Source organism: Rissa tridactyla (genome assembly GCF_028500815.1).
Source record: "Rissa tridactyla isolate bRisTri1 chromosome 24 unlocalized genomic scaffold, bRisTri1.patW.cur.20221130 SUPER_24_unloc_1, whole genome shotgun sequence".
Classification (NCBI taxonomy): Eukaryota; Metazoa; Chordata; class Aves; order Charadriiformes; family Laridae; genus Rissa; species Rissa tridactyla.
Window position 1 is genome coordinate 355570 of NW_026529338.1, and position 19095 is coordinate 374664.

At 70.4% G+C, this 19095-nt stretch overlaps 3 protein-coding genes across 4 annotated transcripts; 2 read left to right on the top strand and 1 right to left on the bottom strand.

The window, feature by feature from the left end:
- Positions 1-1926: 1926 nt before the first annotated feature.
- On the bottom strand, positions 1927-8822 carry GDF11 (growth differentiation factor 11). Its single transcript, XM_054187133.1, is given in 12 exon segments — positions 1927-2100; positions 2102-2128; positions 2130-2345; positions 3832-3858; positions 3860-3904; positions 3906-3932; positions 3934-3981; positions 3983-4015; positions 4017-4100; positions 4102-4211; positions 8461-8584; positions 8586-8822. Coding segments are annotated over 12 exon segments (1116 nt in total). The 3' UTR covers positions 1927-1962.
- Positions 8823-10653: 1831 nt separating this feature from the next.
- On the top strand, positions 10654-15323 carry INPP1 (inositol polyphosphate-1-phosphatase). 2 transcript variants are annotated; one of them, XM_054187137.1, is made up of 6 exons: positions 10654-10776; positions 12602-12813; positions 12905-12965; positions 13068-13268; positions 13358-13533; positions 13730-15323. In XM_054187137.1, the coding sequence occupies exons 2-6, from the start codon at positions 12610-12612 to the stop codon at positions 14237-14239; spliced, it is 1152 nt and encodes a 383-aa protein (XP_054043112.1). In that variant the 5' UTR covers positions 10654-10776; positions 12602-12609; the 3' UTR covers positions 14240-15323. The 2 variants fall into 2 exon arrangements, with proteins under 2 accessions (XP_054043112.1, XP_054043111.1); XM_054187136.1 differs by having other exon boundaries at positions 13747-14225.
- A 188-nt stretch (positions 15324-15511) lies between these two features.
- Positions 15512-19044, top strand: CD63 (CD63 molecule). Its single transcript, XM_054187156.1, has 8 exons — positions 15512-15616; positions 15894-15967; positions 17586-17774; positions 17896-17970; positions 18076-18171; positions 18289-18435; positions 18561-18644; positions 18761-19044. Exons 2-8 carry the CDS (start codon positions 15902-15904, stop codon positions 18824-18826), a joined length of 723 nt encoding a protein of 240 aa, XP_054043131.1. The 5' UTR covers positions 15512-15616; positions 15894-15901; the 3' UTR covers positions 18827-19044.
- The last annotated feature ends 51 nt before the right edge of the window (positions 19045-19095 follow it).

Here is a 19095-nt window from a genome sequence, read left to right on the forward strand (position 1 = left end):
GGACTCAGTAGCCCCAGGGTTCAGTACCGCCGGGCCTCGGTAGCCCCCTGGACTTGGTAGCCCCAGGGTTTGGTACCGCCAGGGTCCCGCTGCCCCCGGGACTCGGTAGCCCTGGGACTCGGTACCCCCGGGACTCAGTAGCCCCGGGCTGCCCCGTCCTTGTTAAGCGCTTTGGGCTCCGCGGAGCCGGGGACAAGTGCTAAAGGTCCCGGCTGTCCCCGGCCCCCCACCCCCGGCTCCCCCCCCCCACCCCGGCTCCTCGGCCGCCCGGCGCCGTCCCTAAGTGCTGCGGGGGGGGACGGGACGGGACGGGCCGCCCCGGCCGCCGCCACCGGCTCCATCCCGGCGGGGAGGGACGGGGCCGCCGCTCCCGGCGCCCTCGGGATAAGTGCTGGGGGCCGGGGGGGGGGGGGCGGTCCCGGGCCGCCCCCTCGGGCCGGGGAGGGGGGGGGGGTGGGGGGGGGTCGGCGGCCGCTCGGCGCCAGGGTCGGCTCCGGCCGGGCCCCGGTTGCATCAGCGCGGGGGGGGGGGGTGTGTGGGGGGGAAGGGCCGGGGAGCCCGTTCTCACGCGAAAATAACCCAAACGCCGGCCGAGGGGGGGCCGGGGGGGGGGGGCGAATCTGCCGCGTCAGCGGAATTTCTCCCCGTCCGGAGCCTCCGTCCAATTCTGGCCGGTGCCGCCTCCGGATAACCCCGGGCCACCGGCCACCGCCGCCGCAGGAGCCCCCCCGAGCAGTCCCTGGAGAGCGCCGGGCACCGGGGCAAGCATCACCGTCCCGCCGGTAACACCGGGGCGAGCATCGCTGTCCCACCGGTAACACCGGGGCGAGCATCGCCATCCCACCGGTAACACCAGGGTGAGCATCACCATCCTGCTGGTAACACCGGGGCGAACATCAGCATCCCCCAGGGTGAGCATCCCCGGGATGAGCATTGCCATCCCACCCAGCAACACCGGGACAAGCAGCGCCATCCCGCCGGCGGTGCCAGTGCCGGATCCAAAGCGTGGGCAGCAGCTCCGTTCCCCCCCAGGCCGTCCGTGCCCGGGGATGCCCCGGGACACCGGCGCGGTACCAGGGCGGGGGGGGGTCCGGGCTGAAGCAGCCCTCCCAGGGCTGTCCCCGCTGTCGGGTCATGGGTGCCAGGATGGTGCTGGCGGCGTGAAGGAAGGGACCGGGGTGAGCGGGGGGCTTCCCGCAGCAAAGCGCCGGCCGGGAGGGTGATTAATAAATAAATAAATTAAAGAAGGGAGACGGTTTCCTCCCCGGGCCGAAGCTGTCACCGGTGCTCGCCTGGCCCCGGTGCGCCCGTCCCGGGGGGTCCGGCTGCCGCATCCCGCCGTCCTCACTGCAGGAGCGGGGCTGGCACCGCGGGGCTGCTGGGGGACGGGGGCCACACCACCCCCTTGGATGTCACCTTGGCCGTGGGGCGGGCAGGGACATCCCCGTCCCCGCTCCAGGAGCGCGGGGTGACGTGGGGTCCGCTCGGCCGCCCTCCGTCGCCGTTGAGTTGGGGCAGGAGTGCCGTGCCGTGCCGTGCCATGCCGGTGCCGTGCCGTGCTGTGGGTGCCGCGGGCGGGGGGTGGCGGTGCTGGGGGTCCCTGGCCGTCCCCTTCCCTTCTCCGTCCGGTTGCTTTATTGCACAATGCATGTCGAAGCGCGGGTTTGGTGCAGCGTTTCTCCGTGGGCTCCTCTTCTCTCTCTCTCTCTCTCTCTCTTCCCCCAACATCCGAAGGAATTTCGACGCTTTGTTCTTTTGTAATTTTTTTTTAAAAAAAAAAAAAAAAAAAAAAAAGAAGCAACCAAAAAAAAAATAAAAAATCCAAACCCCCAAAAACTGGAAGAGGAGTTTGTTGGTGGTGGAGGAGGAGGAGCGAGGAGGACCGGGGTGGGGGGGGGCTGGGGGGGGGGGCCGGGGTGGGGGCGGAGGGGGGGCAGCCCCAAGCCGGGGCTGTTTTTTTTTTTAAGAGCACCCGCATCTGTCAACCACCATTCCCGGGATCTTGCCATAGATGATCTGCTGTTTGTCGTTGAAGTAGAGCATGTTGATGGGGGACATCTTGGTGGGGGTGCAGCAGGGCCCCGCCGAGCCCCGGGGGTTGGGCCTGCTGCACCAGGTGGGTGTGGGGGGTACTTCTGCATGAACATGTACTCGCACTGCCCCGAGCAGTAGTTGGCTTTGTATCTCTTGGGGGCGATAATCCAGTCCCAGCCGAAGGCCTCGAAGTCGACGGTGAGGGGGTAGCGGCAGCAGCGCGACTCGGTCGAGTGCTCGTCGCAGTCCAGCCCCAGGTTGCGCCGCGAACGCTTGTTGTTCTCCAGCACCCGCAGCTCCATGAAGGGGTGCTGGGTTGGGGGGGGGGAGGGGGGAGAGTGGAGGGAGAGGGGGGGACACACATACACACACACACACGTCAACTTTGGGCTGACCCCACCGTCCTGCCGTCCCACCGTCCCGGCTCCCCGTGTCCCGCACGGTCCTGCAGAGCTGCCACCAGCCCCATGGAGGTGCCACCAGCCCATCGAGGTGTCACCAGCCTCCTGGAGCTGCCACCAACCCAACGAGGTGCCACCAGCCCCACTGAGGGTGTCACCAACCCATCGAGGTGTCACCGACCTCCTGGAGCTGCCACCAAACCCAACGAGGTGCCACCAGCCCCCACCGAGGTGTCCACCAGCCATCAAGGTGTCACCGACCTCCTGGAGCTGCCACCAACCCAACGAGGTGCCACCAGCCCCACTGAGGTGTCACCAGCCATCAAGGTGTCACCAACCTCCTGGAGCTGCCACCAACCCCAACGAGGTGCCACCAGCACCACTGAGGTGTCACCAAGCCATCGAGGTGTCACCAGCCTCCTGGAGCTGCCACCAGCCCCATGGAGGTGCCACCAGCCCAACAAGGTGTCACCAGCCCCATCAATGTTTCTTCAGCCCCCATTGAGGTGTCACCAGCCCCATGAAGCTGCCACCAGCCACATTGAGGTGCCACCAGCCCCATTGAGGTGTCACCAGCCCAACAAGGTGTCACCAGCCCAACGAGAGTGTCACCAGCCCCCCAGAGCTGCCACCAGCCCCATTGAGGTGTCACCAGCCCAACAAGGTGTCACCACCTCCAACAAGGTGTCACCACCCCCATTGAGCTGCCACCAGCCCCCATCAATGTTTCTCCAGCCCCATCAACGTGTCACCAGCCCCATCGAGGTGTCACCAGCACCATGAAAGTGTCATCATCCCCATGGCACTGTGACCAGCCCCGTGCAGCTGTAACTGGCCCCATGGAGCTGTCATTGTCCCCCACGGGGCTCTCAGCAGCCACGTGGAGGTGTCACCAGTCTTGTGAGGGGAAGGTCATCGTCCCCATGGAGCTGTCACTGTCCCCACAAAGCTGTGACCAGCCCCATGGAGCCATCGCCAGCTCTGCAGAGATGTGACCAGTCTTGTGGAGCTGTGGCTGGTCCTATGGAGCTGTCATTGTCCCCATGGGGCTGTCACTGTCCCCCCATGGGGCTGTGACTCTCCCCCACAAAGCGGCGACCAGCCCCATGGAGCTGTGATTGTCCCCATGGAGCTGTCACTGCCCCCAGAGAGCCATGACCACCCCCCCAAGCTGTCACCAGCCCCATGGAGCTGTGCCGCCCACCCGCCCCTGTCCCCATTGCCGCCCCTATTCCCCCATTCCCTGGGGACAGCCAGGACCCCTGTGCCCATCCAAGCACTGGAGCCACCATGATGCCCCACGAGCTCTGCGCAGCGCCGACCCCCGGGGCCGTGGTGGGGGGGGGACGACCCCCACCTCCGAGCCACGCGCCCACCCCGCTGCTGGGTCACTTACCAGCCCTTCGGCGCCGGGTCCCAGGGAGGGTGACGGCCAAGTCGTTGCCGTTGGGGTCGAAGGCGTTGATCTCCGATGCCCCAGTTGTTCTGCGGCTGCTTTGAACCAGTTCTGCAGCACGTGCTTGAAGTCGATGCTCTGCCAGTGCCCCCACGCGGGAGTTGAGGTCGATCTTGAGGGAGCGAGATGCGGATGTGGCGGCTGCCCTCCTCCGTCACCGGCTTCAGGCGGAGGATCTGCAGGTAGACGGTGGAGGGGTGCTGCACCGCGGCGCAGGTACACCCACAGCTGCGCCTTCACCACCTTGGTGAACATGATCTTGGGGCTGAAGTTGAAGAAGCAGCAATGGGGGTTGCCCTCGATCTGCACCACCGGGTCCGCTGCGGGAGGGAGGAAGGAGCGTCAGGGGAGGCCGCCCCGGGATGCCCCCCTGCCCTGGGACCCCCCCTCCCCTGGGACCCCCCCTCCCCTGGGACCCCCCCTACCCTGAGACCCCCACTACCTCAGGACCCCCCCAGCCCTGGGACTCCCCAACCCCGGGACCCCCCTACCTCAGGATCCCCCCAACCCCGGGATCCCCCCACCCCGGGGACCACCCCCCCCCCCCCACCCCGGGACCACCCCCCCCCCCACGACCACCGCCACCAGCGGCTCCGTGGTGCGCAGGGGCCGGGCGCGCTCCTCCTCGGTCGTTAGGAGTTGAAGGTCGGGTCAGAGGCCGCCCCGGGGGTCATTGTCCCTCCATTGGCAATAAGGTCCCCGGCTGCCCCCTGACCCCGTGTCACCGGGGATTCATGATCCCCCGCGGGGGGCGCGGGGACCGAGCGGGGCTGGGGAGGGGGGTTCCGGCCCCACAGCACCTGCTTCGGGGCAGCCGGTTCCCAACGCGTCCCTGTGCAGCAGCCGGGAACGCGCCTGGTCCCGTAGGGATGCGGCGAAGCCCCGAGGAGGGTCCGTGGCACCGGGCTGGGTACCACCGGAGTCCCCGCCGGCGGCCCAGTGTCCCAGAGGACACCCAGCGCCCACCATCCCTCCCTTCTCCCACCCTCCCATCGCCCCCCTTCCCATCGCCCACCCTTCCTGGGCTGGTTTTTGGGGCTGGCCCCACACCTCTGCCAGCCGTGGGGATGCTTCACCCAGGACCCCCGGTGGGTCGTGCCCTGGGGGATGCTCTCAGCGATGGCAAGTGGCCACCGCGGGGACAGGGACACCCGCCCTGGCGGGACCACAACCCCCGGCATCCCCATGCCGAGCATCCATCGGGGCGTGGGGGGTCCCCGGCCGCCCTCCCCCAGCCCCGCGGCAGCACCCCGGCCCCACGCCTGCCCTCCCTGCTCGGCAAACATCTGTGTCAAATTGAGCTGGGAATTTCCAAACCCCCCCCTCCCCATCCTCCCGTCCCCCCTCCCTGTCCCCAGCAGCCCCCCTCCCCCTGCCACGCACCGGTCAGGTTTAATAGCACCCAGCTGCAGCGCGGGGCCATTTGCTGCGCGCGAGGCCTCCCCGAACACATGGGGGTCACGACACCGGCCGCAGCCCCGCGAATGCCATCCAGCCCCCCCGCCGCGCCGCACATAAACCAAAGTGACAGGGGCTTGGGGCGGGGGGGGAGCGAAGGACGGATGGACGGATCCGGGTGCTGCCCACCCAGACCCCTCCCAGCAATTTGCTGTGCACAAGCCCCCCATTAAACACGCGCTCCCCCCCCCTACCAGGACCTGCCCGGGGAGCATTTGTCCCCTGCCCTGTCCCCTCCGAGCCACGCTGGCCCCCCCCAGCTCCCAGCCCCAGGGCAGGTTGTGCCCCCCCCAGCCCCTTCCACGGGGTCTTTGCCACCCGTCGTCGGTGGGGTGTTGTCCCAGCCCGGGCCGGTGGCCACCTCAAGGGGTCCTGGTGGCCTGAGGGGACGTGGTACCCCCTTTGCTCCGGTGAGGGGGGGGCAGCACCGGCCGGGGTTGTTTTTGTAGGGTCTCCCAGTGGGAGATGCCAAAGCAGTGCCGGAGCCGGCGCAGGGCCCCGAAAGCTGCCACCGAAGCCCCTCACCGTGACACCGGCCGCACCGATCCCCTCCCCGGGACGCGGGGGGACAGCGGGGTGCCTGCGGCCCCGGGGGCGAGCTGGGGGGGTCCGGGGTGGCAGAGGGAGGTGCTGGGTGGTGGTGGGGGGGGTGGGGGGTGGGGGGGGTGTCCGGGGGGATGGTGGGGGGGCTGTGCCACGCTGGCTGCTCCTGGCACGGGGCTGCGGCGGTGCCAGGATGCTCGTCCCGTCGCTGTGGCAACGGGGGATAAAGGTTACCGGGACATCGGTCACAGCTGAGTATGTGCCGGGAGCGGGGGGGGGGGCACGGCCCCCGGTCCCCCCCACCCCCACTCCCCCCCCGGCTCTTTGTTCCCACCGGGGCCCGGATTTGGGGGCTCCCACCTCTGCCCCGTTAACCCCTCGCTTGCCGCGCCGGGGTGGGGGGGACGGACGCTGGAGACCCCCCCAGGGCCGGGGACCCCTCGTCGCCCACGTGCCAGTGGTGGCTCTGCCCATGTCCCCTGTGTCCCCCGCTCATGGCCCGCTGACCTTGAGCGGCTCCCGGCCCCCCCCCCCGGCCCTCCACCCCCGGGCCCCCCGCCAGCCCCTCGCCCCGGCCCGTGCCCGCCCCGGCCCCCCCATCGCCCCTCATTAAGCTCCCTCCACCCCACGGGTCGCGGGGGTCACGGGTAGCCCCTAAATGGGTTTAGGACCCAATTAACCTTCCCGGGGTCCTTCTGCAGTTAAAAAATAAAAAAAAAAAAACGAGGGGGGGGGAGGTGGCGGTGGAGGGGTGCTGGGGGTGGTGGTTTGGGATTAACTGGGGGGGGGGGGGGACGGCCGGGGGGAACCCGAGAGCTTTATGGCTCTGCTGCCTATAAAGCCCTTTCCCTCCTTCTGTTCAGGAACCATAAAACCCCACACAATTGCCACGGGGGGGGCCAGGAGGGAGGGGAAAAAAAAAAAATCATAATAATAACGGAGCGGTGGTGGACCGAGAGGGGGAGACGGACGGAGGTGGGGGGGGCGCAGGCCCCGGACCCTGCGGCGCATCCGGCCGTGGGACCCCCGGGGCTGTGGGACTCCCAGAGGGGGGCCGGGGGGGACCCGGCCGGCCGGGAGGAGGGGCCGCCCTCTGGTATTTATTTTGGGGGCCCCCGAGCTGTTAAAGGGGCCGGGGGGGTGGTGGTTGGCGGGGGGGGGGGGCAGCAAGCGTTAACGCGGCGCGGGGAGGAAAACCCCAGCGTGTTGTCAATTTTATGGGTAATAAAATTTCAAAGCCGCCCGAGTCTATTAATGCCTGGGAAGGAAATTCGTTGGGGGGCTGCGGGGGGGGTGGGGGGGTGGGGTGGGGGGGGGTTGGGGGGGGTGGGCAGTGCCTCACACTTCCCTCCCTTCCGCTCCCCCTTCGCACCCGGCCCCACTCCCGGGGGTCTCACACCCCCCCCCCCAGCCTCGTCCCGCTCGGGAGCAGGTGGAGCCGGAGCTGGGGAGGGGGAAACTGAGGCAGGGAGAGGGGCGGGGGGGGGGGGCGCAGCCCCAGACCCCCACCCGCTCGCCCACAGACAGACAGACGGAGCCACATTACAGCGCAGCAAAGCCCCCGTGCTCCGTCCCCTCCCTGCTGGGGACCCCTTGCAGCCCCCCACCACTCTGGCTGTCCCCCGCAGGGCCTGCCATCACCCTGTGTCACCCTACTGCCACCCTGTTGTCACCTTGCTGCCACCCTGCTGTCACGCTGTTGCCACCCTGCCGTCACCTTGTTGTCACCCTGCCGTCGCCCTGTTGTCACCCTGTGTCACCCTGCCGTCACCCTGCCATGTGCCATGGCAGGAGGCGAGCGCTGGCACCCACTGCCCGGCAGGGCCCTGGGGACCAGGAGGTCACGGTGCCATCTGCCCCATGTCCCCAGTCCGGTCCCAGTGCCAGGGCTGGTGCCGAGTCCCTGCGCCCAGTGCCAGGTCCCCGGGTCCCAGTGCCACGTCCCAGTACGCGGTGCTGGGTCCCAGCTCCCAGCCGCGGTGTCGGTGCTCAGACCGGTGCCAGCGCCGGGTCCCGGTACCTGCTGCCAGCGCCCAGTCCCACAACCTACTGGTGCCAGTGCCATGTCCCAGTCCCAAGTGCTGAGTCCCAGTCCCCAGTTCCACCTCCCAGTCCCCAGTCCCGGGTCCCAGCACCCGGTACCGGGTCCCAGCACCCCGGGGCCATTCCCAGTCCCGTCTCCCGGTTCCCGGTGCCCCGTAGCGGCTGTCGGCCGGGCTGTCCCATCCCCGTGTCCCCGTCGTGTCCCGGTGAGGTGCATCCCGCCCCGGGACTCACACGGAGTTGCCCGGGGGGGGGGGGCCGAGCGGGGGGGGTGCTGCGGACCGGGGATCCCCGTGGGGGGGGGGGGTGCACCCCGAGGCGGGAGGGGTGTGAGGCGAGGACGGGGAGCCGCGGGGGAGGAGGGGACACCCCGGGGGGACGCTGCCGGCGGTCGCCCGGGCTGGCTGAAGGGAACCGGCGCGGGGGGGGGGGGACGGACGGGGAGGTGCGGGGGGGGAGACCGGGGTTGCTGGGGGGGGGGGGACCCGGGGAAGTTTGCGGCGGCGGAACAAAGGCGGCACTGACTTTCCTGGGCCATGCTGATGACGGTCTCGGTGGTGGCGTGATACTCGTCCTCCTCCAGGTACTCGTCGTGCTGCAGCGAGTCCCCCTGGAAGTCGTGGAGGTCGAGGAGCTGCTGGAGGGGGGGGGGCCTTGGGCAGGAGCTGCTTCACCACCTCCCGGGTGATGTTGGGCGCTTCCTTCAGCCGCAGCTTGCTCAGGATCTGCGACTTGATGCTCTCCAGCCGCAGCTCCTTGCTGTGCCGCCGCCAAAGACACACGGGGCAAGCGGGCTCGGAAGCCGGGGGGAGAGGTTGCCCTTCCAGCCCCCCCACCCCCGCCACCGCCGCCACCGCCGCCGCCAAGCAGAGCAACACCGGGGCCATCCCGGGGCGAAAAGAAGAAGAAGAAAAAAAAAAAACCAAAAAAAAAAAAAACCCAAACAAACCAAAAAAAAAAAAAAAAAAAAAAGAAAAAACACAACCCCGAAAAAAATAAAAAAAACCCAAAACACGCCCCCCCCCTAAATAAACCAACCCCCCCCCCCAAAAAAAAAAAAAAAAAAAAACCAACCACCTCGTCCCCCCCGCCCCGCTTCCACCGCAACGCGCAAGGGGCGCGGAACGGGGGGGGGGGGGGAGAAGGCGGTGTAACGGGGGGGGCGGGGGAAGCAGGGGGAGGGGGCGGTGAGGGACCCCCCCCCCCCCCGGGAGGAGGGGAAGGGGGGGGGAGTTTCGAGAGGAGGAGGGAGCGGAGAAAAAAAAAAAAAAAAAAAAGGGGGGGAAGGAAGGGGGAAGGGGGAAGGGGGGGGGGAGGGGGGGGGGGGAAAAGGAAAGAAAAAAGCGGCGGTAGCGGCGGCCCCGGAGGTTTTTATACCCCAAGAGAAGTGTGTCGTCAGCGGCCTTGATTGGCTGCGGCCGCACAAAAGAGGGTTCTGGCAGGGGCTTGTCACCAGCCGCCGCCGGCCCCCCCCCGAACACCGGGAACGGCCCCCCTCCCCCCTTCACCCGGTTGGGGCCGACCCCCCCCCCCCCCAACCTCCCCCGGGTTCCGGTGGTGGCGGGGAGGCGGCGCGGCGGGACCCAACTCCCGGCAAGTGCGGCGGGGCCGGGCGAACGCACTTGCCGGGAGTTGGGTCCCGCCGCGCCGGTAAACCGGGGATGCTCCCTCCCGCTCCACCCCCCCACACACCCCTTTACCATCCCCCCCTCCCCGTTCCATCCCCCCTCCCCCCCCCAACCTTTACCGGGACCGACTCTTTCCCCGGTCCATGCCGGATTTCATCCCTTCCCCGCGCCCCGCGCCGTGGTCGCCATCCCCCGCCGGTCCTTTACCGTCGCCTCCCGGTTCGCCATCCCTGTCCTCAACCGACTCCGTGACAACCCCCCCCGTCCCCCCCCCACCCCCTCCGCGCACGGTGCCCATCAGAACCATGGAGAGGGCAAGGGGGACGAGCGCCCCCCCCCCGCTCCTTCACACCCCCCCCCCCCCCTCCCCCGGTGGCACCGGCCCCGGTGTGGCGGGAGGGGGGGGTGTCCCCAGCCCGGTGTGGGGGAGACCCAGTCCCGGTTGTGGCGGGGGGGGGACGGACACACACGTACACATACACGCGGGGGTGCGTGTGTGTGTGTGGGGGGGTGTGTGTGCCGTTACCGGTGGGGAGGGCGGCGTGAGCGCATCCCGCCAGGGGGCGTCACGGCGCGGTTGCGGAGCGGTGGAAGTGGAGGGGGGGGGGCGCTGTGTGTGTGTGGCGGGGGGGGGGCGGGGGGGACATGCACCCCGCGGCCGGTAAAACCGGTGCGAGGAGCAGCGCCGGGGCGAGGGCGCCACCTCGCGGCGCGGGGCGACACCGCCAGCCCCGGCGATGGCGCGGGAGGGGGACACACACCCACACACACACCGGGGGGGGGGGGTGTGTATGTGTGTGGAGGGTCCCGGGGGTAAAGGGCGAGGGGGGGTGGGGGGACGGCGAGCATTCCCCACTCCCGGTGAAGCGGTTTCCCCGCGGCGGCGGCGGCGGCGGCATCGATTTCCCCCCGCCCCCGCCCCTCCCGGTGCCGCCCCGGAGCGGAAGAAGGCGGCGATCGGAGCCCCGACACCGGGGGGTGTCGTTCGTCCCCGTCCCCGCCCCGCACGCCTGGGTCCCACCCCCCCCCCGCACACCGAGGGTCCCTCGGACGCCTGGACACACAACCGCCACCCACCCCCCCACCCCCTCCCGCACACCGGGCTCCCCCCGCACGGTGCGGGCCCGAGGGGGTTAAAGCGGCGGCGTGACGCGGCCCCGCCGGCCCCGCCCCACGGGCGGCCCCGCAGGAGCTGTCAGCGGCACCGGCCCCGGTAACGGCAACCTGGGGGGGGGGAGGCTGGAGGGACCCGCGGGTCCTCTGAGGGTGCCGCAGGGGGGGGGGGGGGCTCTCCGCGGCGGGGGGGGGGGACGACACACCGGGGGTGGGGGTCCCCCGGCGCGGCGCGGCCCCCGGGAAGGGCTGCGGGGCTGGGTGGGGGGGGCGGCCCCGTGGCGCCGCAGCGCTCCAGGGGTGCAGCGGGGATCGGACACCCCCCCCCCACCGTGTCCCCCCCCCCCAGCCCTGGCTGCTCCCCCCGCCACGCGGGACAGAACCCCCCCCCGCGCGGGGACCCCACAGTGCGGCCGCCTCCTTGGCCAGGACCCGCGTCCCGACGTCCCTGCGTCCACGTCCCCGTGTCCCTACGTCCACATCCCCATGTCCCCGTGTCCCCACGTGTCCACATCCACATCCCCACGTCCACGTCCTGACGTCCCCACATCCCCATGTCCACGTCCCCATGTCCCCATGTCCCTACATCCACATCCCCATGTCCCCCACGTCCCTATGTCCACGTCCCCATGTCCACATCCCCATGTGCCTATGTCCCCACGTCCCTGTGTCCACGTCCCCACGTCCCCACATCCCCAGGTCCATGTCCCCATGTCCCTACATCCCCATCCCCAGGTCCCCACACCCCTATGTCCACGTCCCCACATCCACGTCCCCATGTCCCCACATCCACGTCCCAACATCCCCACGTCCACGTTCCCACATCCCCACGTCCCTTTGTCCACGTCCCCATGTCCCTGTGTCCCCACATCCCTACGTCCCTGCATCCCCAGGTCCATGTCCCCATGTCCCCACATCCACATTCCCACGTCCCCACATTGATGTCCCCACATCCACTTCCCCCATCCCCACATCCCCACGTCCCCACATCCCCGCGTCCACATCCCCTTGTGTCCATGTCCCTACGTCCACGTTCCCCATGTCCCCACATCCCTGCATCCCCCCATCCCCATGTCCCCATGCCCCTACATCCCCAGGTCCATGTCCCCATGTCCCCACATCCATGTCCCCATGTCCCCACATCCCCATGTCCCCATCCCCATGTCCCCATGTCCCCACATCATCCCCATGTCCCCATGTCCCCACATCCACATCCCCATGTCCCCATGTCCCCACGTCCCTGCATCCATGTCCCCATGTCCCCACGTCCACATCCCCATGTCCCCACGTCCCCATGTCCCCGCACCCCTACATCCTGCAGTCCATATCTCTGTGTTCCCACATCCATGTCCCCATGTCCCCACATCCCCACGTCCCCATGTCCCCACGTCCCCACATCCCGACGTCCCCATGTCCCCACGTCCCCGCATCCGTGTCCCCATGTCCCCACGTCCACATCCCCACGTCCCCATGTCCCCATGTCCCCGCACCCCTACATCCCCCAGTCCATGTTCCTGTGTTCCCACATCCATGTCCCCATGTCCCCATGTCCCCACATCCCCACGTCCCCATGTCCCCACATCCATGTCCCCATGTCCCCATGTCCCCACATCCCCACATCCCCACGTCCTCACGTCCCCATGTCCCCACATCCACATCCCCATGTCCCCATGTCCCCACATCCCCACATCCCCACATCCGCATGTCCCCACGTCCCCGCGTCCATGTCCCCATGTCCCCACGTCCACGTCCCCACCCCTGGGCTGTGGCCTCCGCCGGCCGGCCGGGATAATTTTAGCCGTGTCCCCACCCTGGGGCCAGAGCCGGGCAGGGTGCGGCATGGACGCTGCCCGCAACCTGCGATTAGGGACAGGGCGCGAGGGGCTGTGACCCCCCCCCGGCCCTGAGCGCCGCGTCCCTCCCAGCCCCGGCCATGGCGGGGCTGCTGCAGGCCTTGGTGGGCGCCTCGGAGAAGGCGGCGCACATCGCCCGGCTGTGCCGGCGCGAGGAGCCCCTCTTCCAGCTGCTGGTGGCCGAGAAGACGGGGGCCGACAGGAACAGGAGGTTCCTGCAGGACTTCAAGACGCTGGCGGACGTCCTCATCCAGGAGGTCATCAAGCACGACCTGGGGAAGGAGGTAGAGGACGGGCTGGGGGGGGTGGGGTCCCCAGGGTGTCCCCGTGTCCCCCCGAGGGCTGAGCCACCCTCTGTGTCCCCGTCCCCCCCAGTTCCCCGAGCTGCAGGGCCACATCCACGGCGAGGAGTCCAACGAGTTCAGGAACGGGCAGGGTGAGTCCTGGGGAGCTGGGGGTGGGGGGCAGCCACGGAGCCGGGGTCATCCCCCACCTCCCCAAAACCGGGGGCCATGGCTGAGGCCGGGGGTGCCAGCAGGAGAGACGGTGACGGTGCGGGTCTGCGCCACGCCGGGGGACACCGCCGCCCTGCTGCTCTCCGTGCTGGAGCCCGAGCGGGCGGCCGCCGAGCTGCTGGCGGCCGCCGTGCACCGGGACGTGACGCTGGAGGACGCCGAGCTGGCCGGCGTGGCCCTCAGCGTGCCCCCCCAGGACCTGGCCATCTGGATAGACCCCATCGGTGAGGGGGGCGGGACTGGGAGACAGTGGGTTGGGGACAACCCCCACCCCAATGCGGCTGAGCCCCGGCCAATTCGGCTGCCCCCACAGACTCCACCAACGAGTACATCGCGGGGCGCGAGGACGTGGCCCCCGTCGATGGCATCGCCCCGGCGGGGCTGTGCTCGGCGCTGGTGCTCATCGGGGCCTACGACCGGCGCACGGGCTGCCCCGTGCTGGGCGTCATCAACGAGCCCTTCTTCCGACGGGACCCCCCTGACCCACAGGTACCGGCATCCGGGGGTGCGGGGGCACAGCTGGATCGTGGCACCCGAGGGTAGGGGGACACGGCTGGATCGTGGCCCCTAGAAGCTGGGGAGACCTTGGGGATGGGGAAACGGTGTCCCCGAGGTGGCCCTTGGGGGACCACCCAAGGACCCCAAGGTGATGGGGTCCTTGGTGATGGGGGGGGTCCGCACTCAGGGTCCCCGTCCCCGCAGGTGGCAGGGACGGTACCACTGGGGCGTCGCGTACGGAGAGACGCGGCTGTCCTCGCTCAGCCCCCCGCCGCCGTGCCCCGCGCCCTGCCTGGTGCTGAGCCGGGCGGAGGGGGCCGCGGTGCTGGAGGCCCTGGGCCCCCTCTGCGGTCACCGCCTGCGCTTCGCCGCCGGCGCCGGCTACAAGATGCTCTGCGTCATCCTGGGGCTGGCGGACGCCTACGTCCTCTCCCAGGGCAGCACCTTCGCCTGGGACGCCTGTGCCCCCCACGCCATCCTGCGGGCCCTGGGCGGGGGCGCGGTGGCCTTGGCGGGGGCTCTGCGGGCGCGGCGGGAGGGTGACACCGGGGACCCCCCCGAGCTGGTCTACAACTGCCCGGTGGAGGGGGCAGCGGGGGCCGAGCGCTGGGCTAACCGGGGTGGCCTGGTGGCCTACACGCACCCCCAGCACCTGGAAGCTGTGCTGGCCGCGCTGGCCACCGTGCCAGGGCTCTGAGCCCACGGTGGCTGGGACCCCGGGGTGCAGGGTAGGGGGTGGCTGGGGACAGGGTGGCCAGGACCCCAGGGTACAGGTTATAGGGTGTTGGGGACCCCGGGGTGCAGGGTGTGGGGTGGCTGGGACCCCAAAGTGACAGTTATAGGGTGTTGGGGACCCTGGGGCACAAGGTGTGGGGTGTCTGGGGCCCTGCGGTGCAGGGTGTGGGGTGTTGGGGACCCCGGGGCGCAGGACGCAAGGTGTTGGGGACCCCGGGGCACAGGGTGTGGGGTGTCTGGGGCCCCATGGTGCAGGGTGTGGGGTGGCTGGGACCCCAAAGTGACAGTTATAGGGTGTTGGGGACCCCGGGGTGCAGTGTGTGGGGTAGCCAGGACTCCTGGGTGCTGGTTATAGAGTGGCCGGGACCCCAGGGTGCAGAGTGTGGGGTGTTGGGGACCCCAGGGTGCAGGACACAGGGTGGCAGGGACCGAGGGGCTCAGGGTGTCAGGGACCCCAGGGTGCAGGTTATAGGGTGTCGGGGACCCCGGGGCACAGGGTGTGGGGTGTCTGGGACCCCGCGGTGCAGGGTGTGGGGTGTTGGGGACCCCGGGGTGCAGGTTATAGGGTGTCTGGGGCCCCGCGGTGCAGGGTATGGGGTGTTGGGGACCCCGGGGTGCAGGACGCAAGGTGTGGGGACCCCACGGCACAGGGTGTGGGGTGTCTGGGGCCCCGCAGTGCAGGGTGTGGGGTGTTGGGAACCCCGGGGTGCAGGACACAGGGTGTTGGGGACCCCAGGGTGCAGGGTGTTGGGCGTTGGGGACCCCGGGGTGCAGGACGCAAGGTGTTGGGGACCCCGGGGCACAGGGTGTGGGGTGTCTGGGGCCCCACGGTGCAGGGTGTGGGGTGTTGGGGACCCCAGGGCACAGGACACAAGGTGTTGGGGACCCCGGGGTGCAGGACACAGGGTGTCAGGGACCCCGGGGCGCAGGGTGTGGAGTGTCGGGGACCCCGGGACGCAGGACGGGGTGACAGGGACCCAGTGGCACGGGGTGTCTGGCACCGGGGTGTCCAGGACGCCCAGACCCCGGGGTGCGGGAGGGGGTGGGAGCTCTGGGGAGGGGGGGGGGGGGGTTGTGTGTGTGTCTGTGTGTCCGTATCCCCCCCCCCGCTCCGGCGCGACCCCCTCTGTCCCCCCTCCCGCGGCTCCGGCCCCATTAAAGCTCCGTCCCTCGCCCCGCGTGTCCGCGCTGCCGGCGGGGGGGGCGGGGGGGAACCGGGCGGGGGGGGGGGCGGGTCCCGGGGCGGTGCCGGGGTGGTGCCGGGGTTTCCTGTTGACTCGCCCCGGTCCCGTCACATGATCGCGGGGCGAACGGAGCGGGCGGCGGAGCAACGGCGCCGGTGAGCGCCCGGGGCGGGGGAGCGGCGGCACCGGGCGCACCGGGCGAACCGGCACCGGGAGCACCGGCACCGGGCGGGCAGCGGGAGCGGGTGGGGAGCGCACCGGGAGGGGTCCCGGAACGCCGGGGCTCGGGCACCGGGAGCGGAACGGGGGATCGGGAGGGTGGGAGTCGGGCAGGGGGAGCAGCACCGGGGGAGGGGTGACACGGCACCGGGAGCGGGGTGTTGGGGCTCGGGCCCGGGGCCGGTACCGGGGCTGAGGCGGCGGCTCCCGCAGGACGGGCCATGGCGATGGAGGGCGGGATGAAATGCGTGAAGTTCCTGGTTTTCGTCTTCAACTTCATCTTCTGGGTGAGTGCGGGGTCGGGGGGCACCGGGGGGGACCGGGGGGACCGGAGCTTTGGGGGGGGCCTGGGGCCGGCAGCACCGGGCAGACGGGCCCTTCCCTGCCCTGCCCGCCCCCCCCCCCGGCCCCATGGCAGGCGGCAGCCTCCCCAGTATTGTCCCCCCACTGACGTCAGCCTTCCCCCCCTATATGGCCCCTTTGACACCCCCTGGACACCCCCCAAATCCTGAGTTGGGGGTCATGGGGACGCTGGGGGGGGGCGGTCCCTACTGCTCGGGGTGGGGGGAGGGGGCTGTAGCGAGTGCTGGGGGGGCGGGGGGGACACGACAATACCTACCCCGGGAGAAGCTTGGCAGCGGGCAACGTTGTGGCTGCGCGCCGCCGTCAGTAGGTTCCAGGGGTAACGGGGCTGGGCAGGGCGAGGCTGGCACACCTCAGCCCAGGGAAGCTGAGCCCCGGCATCAGGGGGGGCACCCCACGGGTGGCCCTGTGTGTCCCCCCCCTCCTCATGCCCCCGAAGCCCCATGGCTCCCGGCTGCCCCGACCGGGGTCCCCCCATGGGGCAGGCCGTGGGTTTGGGGAAGTCGGGGTGAGGAAAGAGACACGAGGAGCCGAATGGCCATAGCGGGGTGCGGGGGGGGGGATGACAGACACGGGGGGGGGGGGGGGGGGGGTGAGTGTGTTCCCGGCCATCCCCCCCGTCCCCCCCACGCAGGGAGTGACTCGTCCCGGTCCCCACCCTGATCCCGCCGGGCTGAGTCACCCCTGGAGGGCCGGGGAGGCGGGGGGGTGGCTCGGGCTACCCGCCAGCACGGGGAGGGGGGGGGGACACATGATGGGGACACCGGCGCCAGCCCCCCCCCCGGCCCCCGCCACCCTGAGTGTTTGTGCAGCGGGCGGCCCCCCCCCTTGGCTCTGTTTGCCCACGCCCAGCGAGCAAACAGGGCCCGGGGGGGCTGCCCGGGGGGAGTCCCCACCACCACTGGGACACTGAGGGCGGGGGGGGGGGGAGGTGGGGTCCCACCCGTGGGGGGGTGCTGGGGGGGGGGGGGGTTTGGATGGACCCGCTCCTGCCCCAGCAGCGGGAAGGGCCGCGGGTGTCCTGGCTCCCACATCGGGGGGGGCTGCCGGTGCCCACCGGGACGGCCCGTGCCTGGAGTGACCCCCCCCTGCCCTGGCACCCCCTGATCCACCCGAGGAACCCCCAAGTCGGGGGGCTGGCGCTGTGTCGTGTGTCTCTCCCCCCCTCCCCGCTCCGAGGCCTCTCTCCGTGGCCGGAAGGTCGGACTTCCCGGACTTCCCGATCTTCCCGGCGTTCCCGTGGCTGCCAGCCTGGCCCCCCCCCTCGCCGCAGCGGGGCCGGGGAGCGTCTCACCATGGGGACATGGCCGGCGGGGCTGGGCTGGGCTGGGGGGGGGGGGGGGTGGGGCAGAAAAGAATCCCCCCCCCCATCACCCCCAGAAAGGGAGTCCCCAGTTTGGGGCCAAACCCTGGCGCTGCTGGATCCCCTCCCGGAAAGGGGATGATGCTCCGCTGCGGGTGACTCCCCCACCCTAGAGATGGGTCCTGGCACCCCCTCAATGCTCTCTATCCCCCCCCCCACCGTGTCCCCCCCCCCCCCAGGTGTGCGGCGTGGCCCTCATCGCCATCGGCATCTACGCCCAGGTGGCCCTGGATAAGACGCTGGCGGTCAGCAGCGCCTCCGCCTCCAGCACCCCCGTCGCCATCCTGGTGCTGGGCATCATCATCTTCTTCATCTCCTTCTTCGGCTGCTGCGGCGCCTGGAAGGAGAGTTACTGCATGGTCACCACGGTGAGCACCCTGATCCCCCCCCACCCACCACCACCACCACCACCACCACCCTGACCCCACACACACCTTAAACCCCCCCCCCCAACCTGACCCCCACCCTGTGTCCCCCCCCCGGCTCCAGTTCGCCGTCCTGCTCAGCATCATCTTCCTGGTGGAAATTGCCGCCGCCATCGCTGGATACGTCTTCAAGGACAAGGTGGGGGACGCGTGAGGACGGGGCATGGGCCTCCCTGGGTGCTGTGGACACCGCCCCCCCCCCCCCCCCCCGCCAGTGTCTGACCCCCCCGACCCGCCCCCCCAGGTCCGCTCGGTGCTGGAGGAAGGGCTGTGGGACGCCATGCACAAGTATGGGGAGGACGAGCCCCTGACGCAGGCGGTGGACGAGCTCCAGAGGGATGTGAGTAACGGGGTGACCCCGTGGTGGGGGGCGCTGGGGGGGGGGGGGGCGGGGCTTGGTCCCCCCCCTGACCCCCTGGGGTTCCTATCCGTTCCCCCCCACCCCGACCCCCGGCAGTTCGCTTGCTGCGGAGCCAACAACTACACGGACTGGGCCACCATCGAGCGGTTCAAGGTCAACAACACGGTGCCGCGGTCCTGCTGCCGCAACGCCACCGTCGCCTCCTGCAACGTCCGCCCCAGCCCCGCCACCGTCTACGAGAAGGTGAGACACCTCCCCCCCCCCCCCCACCCCCGGCCCTCCATTACCCACCCCACCCCCCACAACCGCCAGGCTCAGCCCTGGGGGTCCGGCCGCCCCCTGAGCTCCCCCCTCCGCTGCTCCCCCAGGGCTGCCTCCAGAGCATCGAAGCCTGGATGAAGAAGAACATCCTCATCGTGGCCGCCGTCGCGCTGGGCATCGCCTTCTTCGAGGTAGGACGTGGGGCCGAGTGTGTGTTGTCCCCCCCAACAATGTGGGGCTGAGCCCCCCTCCCCTGCCGTGTGTGGGGGCAGGATGGGGACCACCCCCTTCCCCTCTCCCTTTCCAGATCCTGGGCATCATCTTCGCCTGCTGCCTGATGAAGGGCATCCGCAGCGGCTACGAGGTCATGTAGCCCCCCGCCATGGGTGCCGTGGCCCCCCCCGGCTCTCGCTGACCTCCCCCTGGGGGGCTGTGGGGGCTGCTCCAGCTCGCTCACCCCCTGCAACCCCGGGGCAGGGCCCCAAGTGCCAACCACCCCCCCGTTGGATCCCTCCCTGTGTGCTGGGGGGGGCCCGGGGGGGCCAGGGGAGCATCTCTGGGTTTGGAAATAAAAAGAAAAGCTTCTGTAGAGCCCCGTGTTCCCCTGCCCCCACCACGCTGGGGGGGATGGGGTGGGATTGG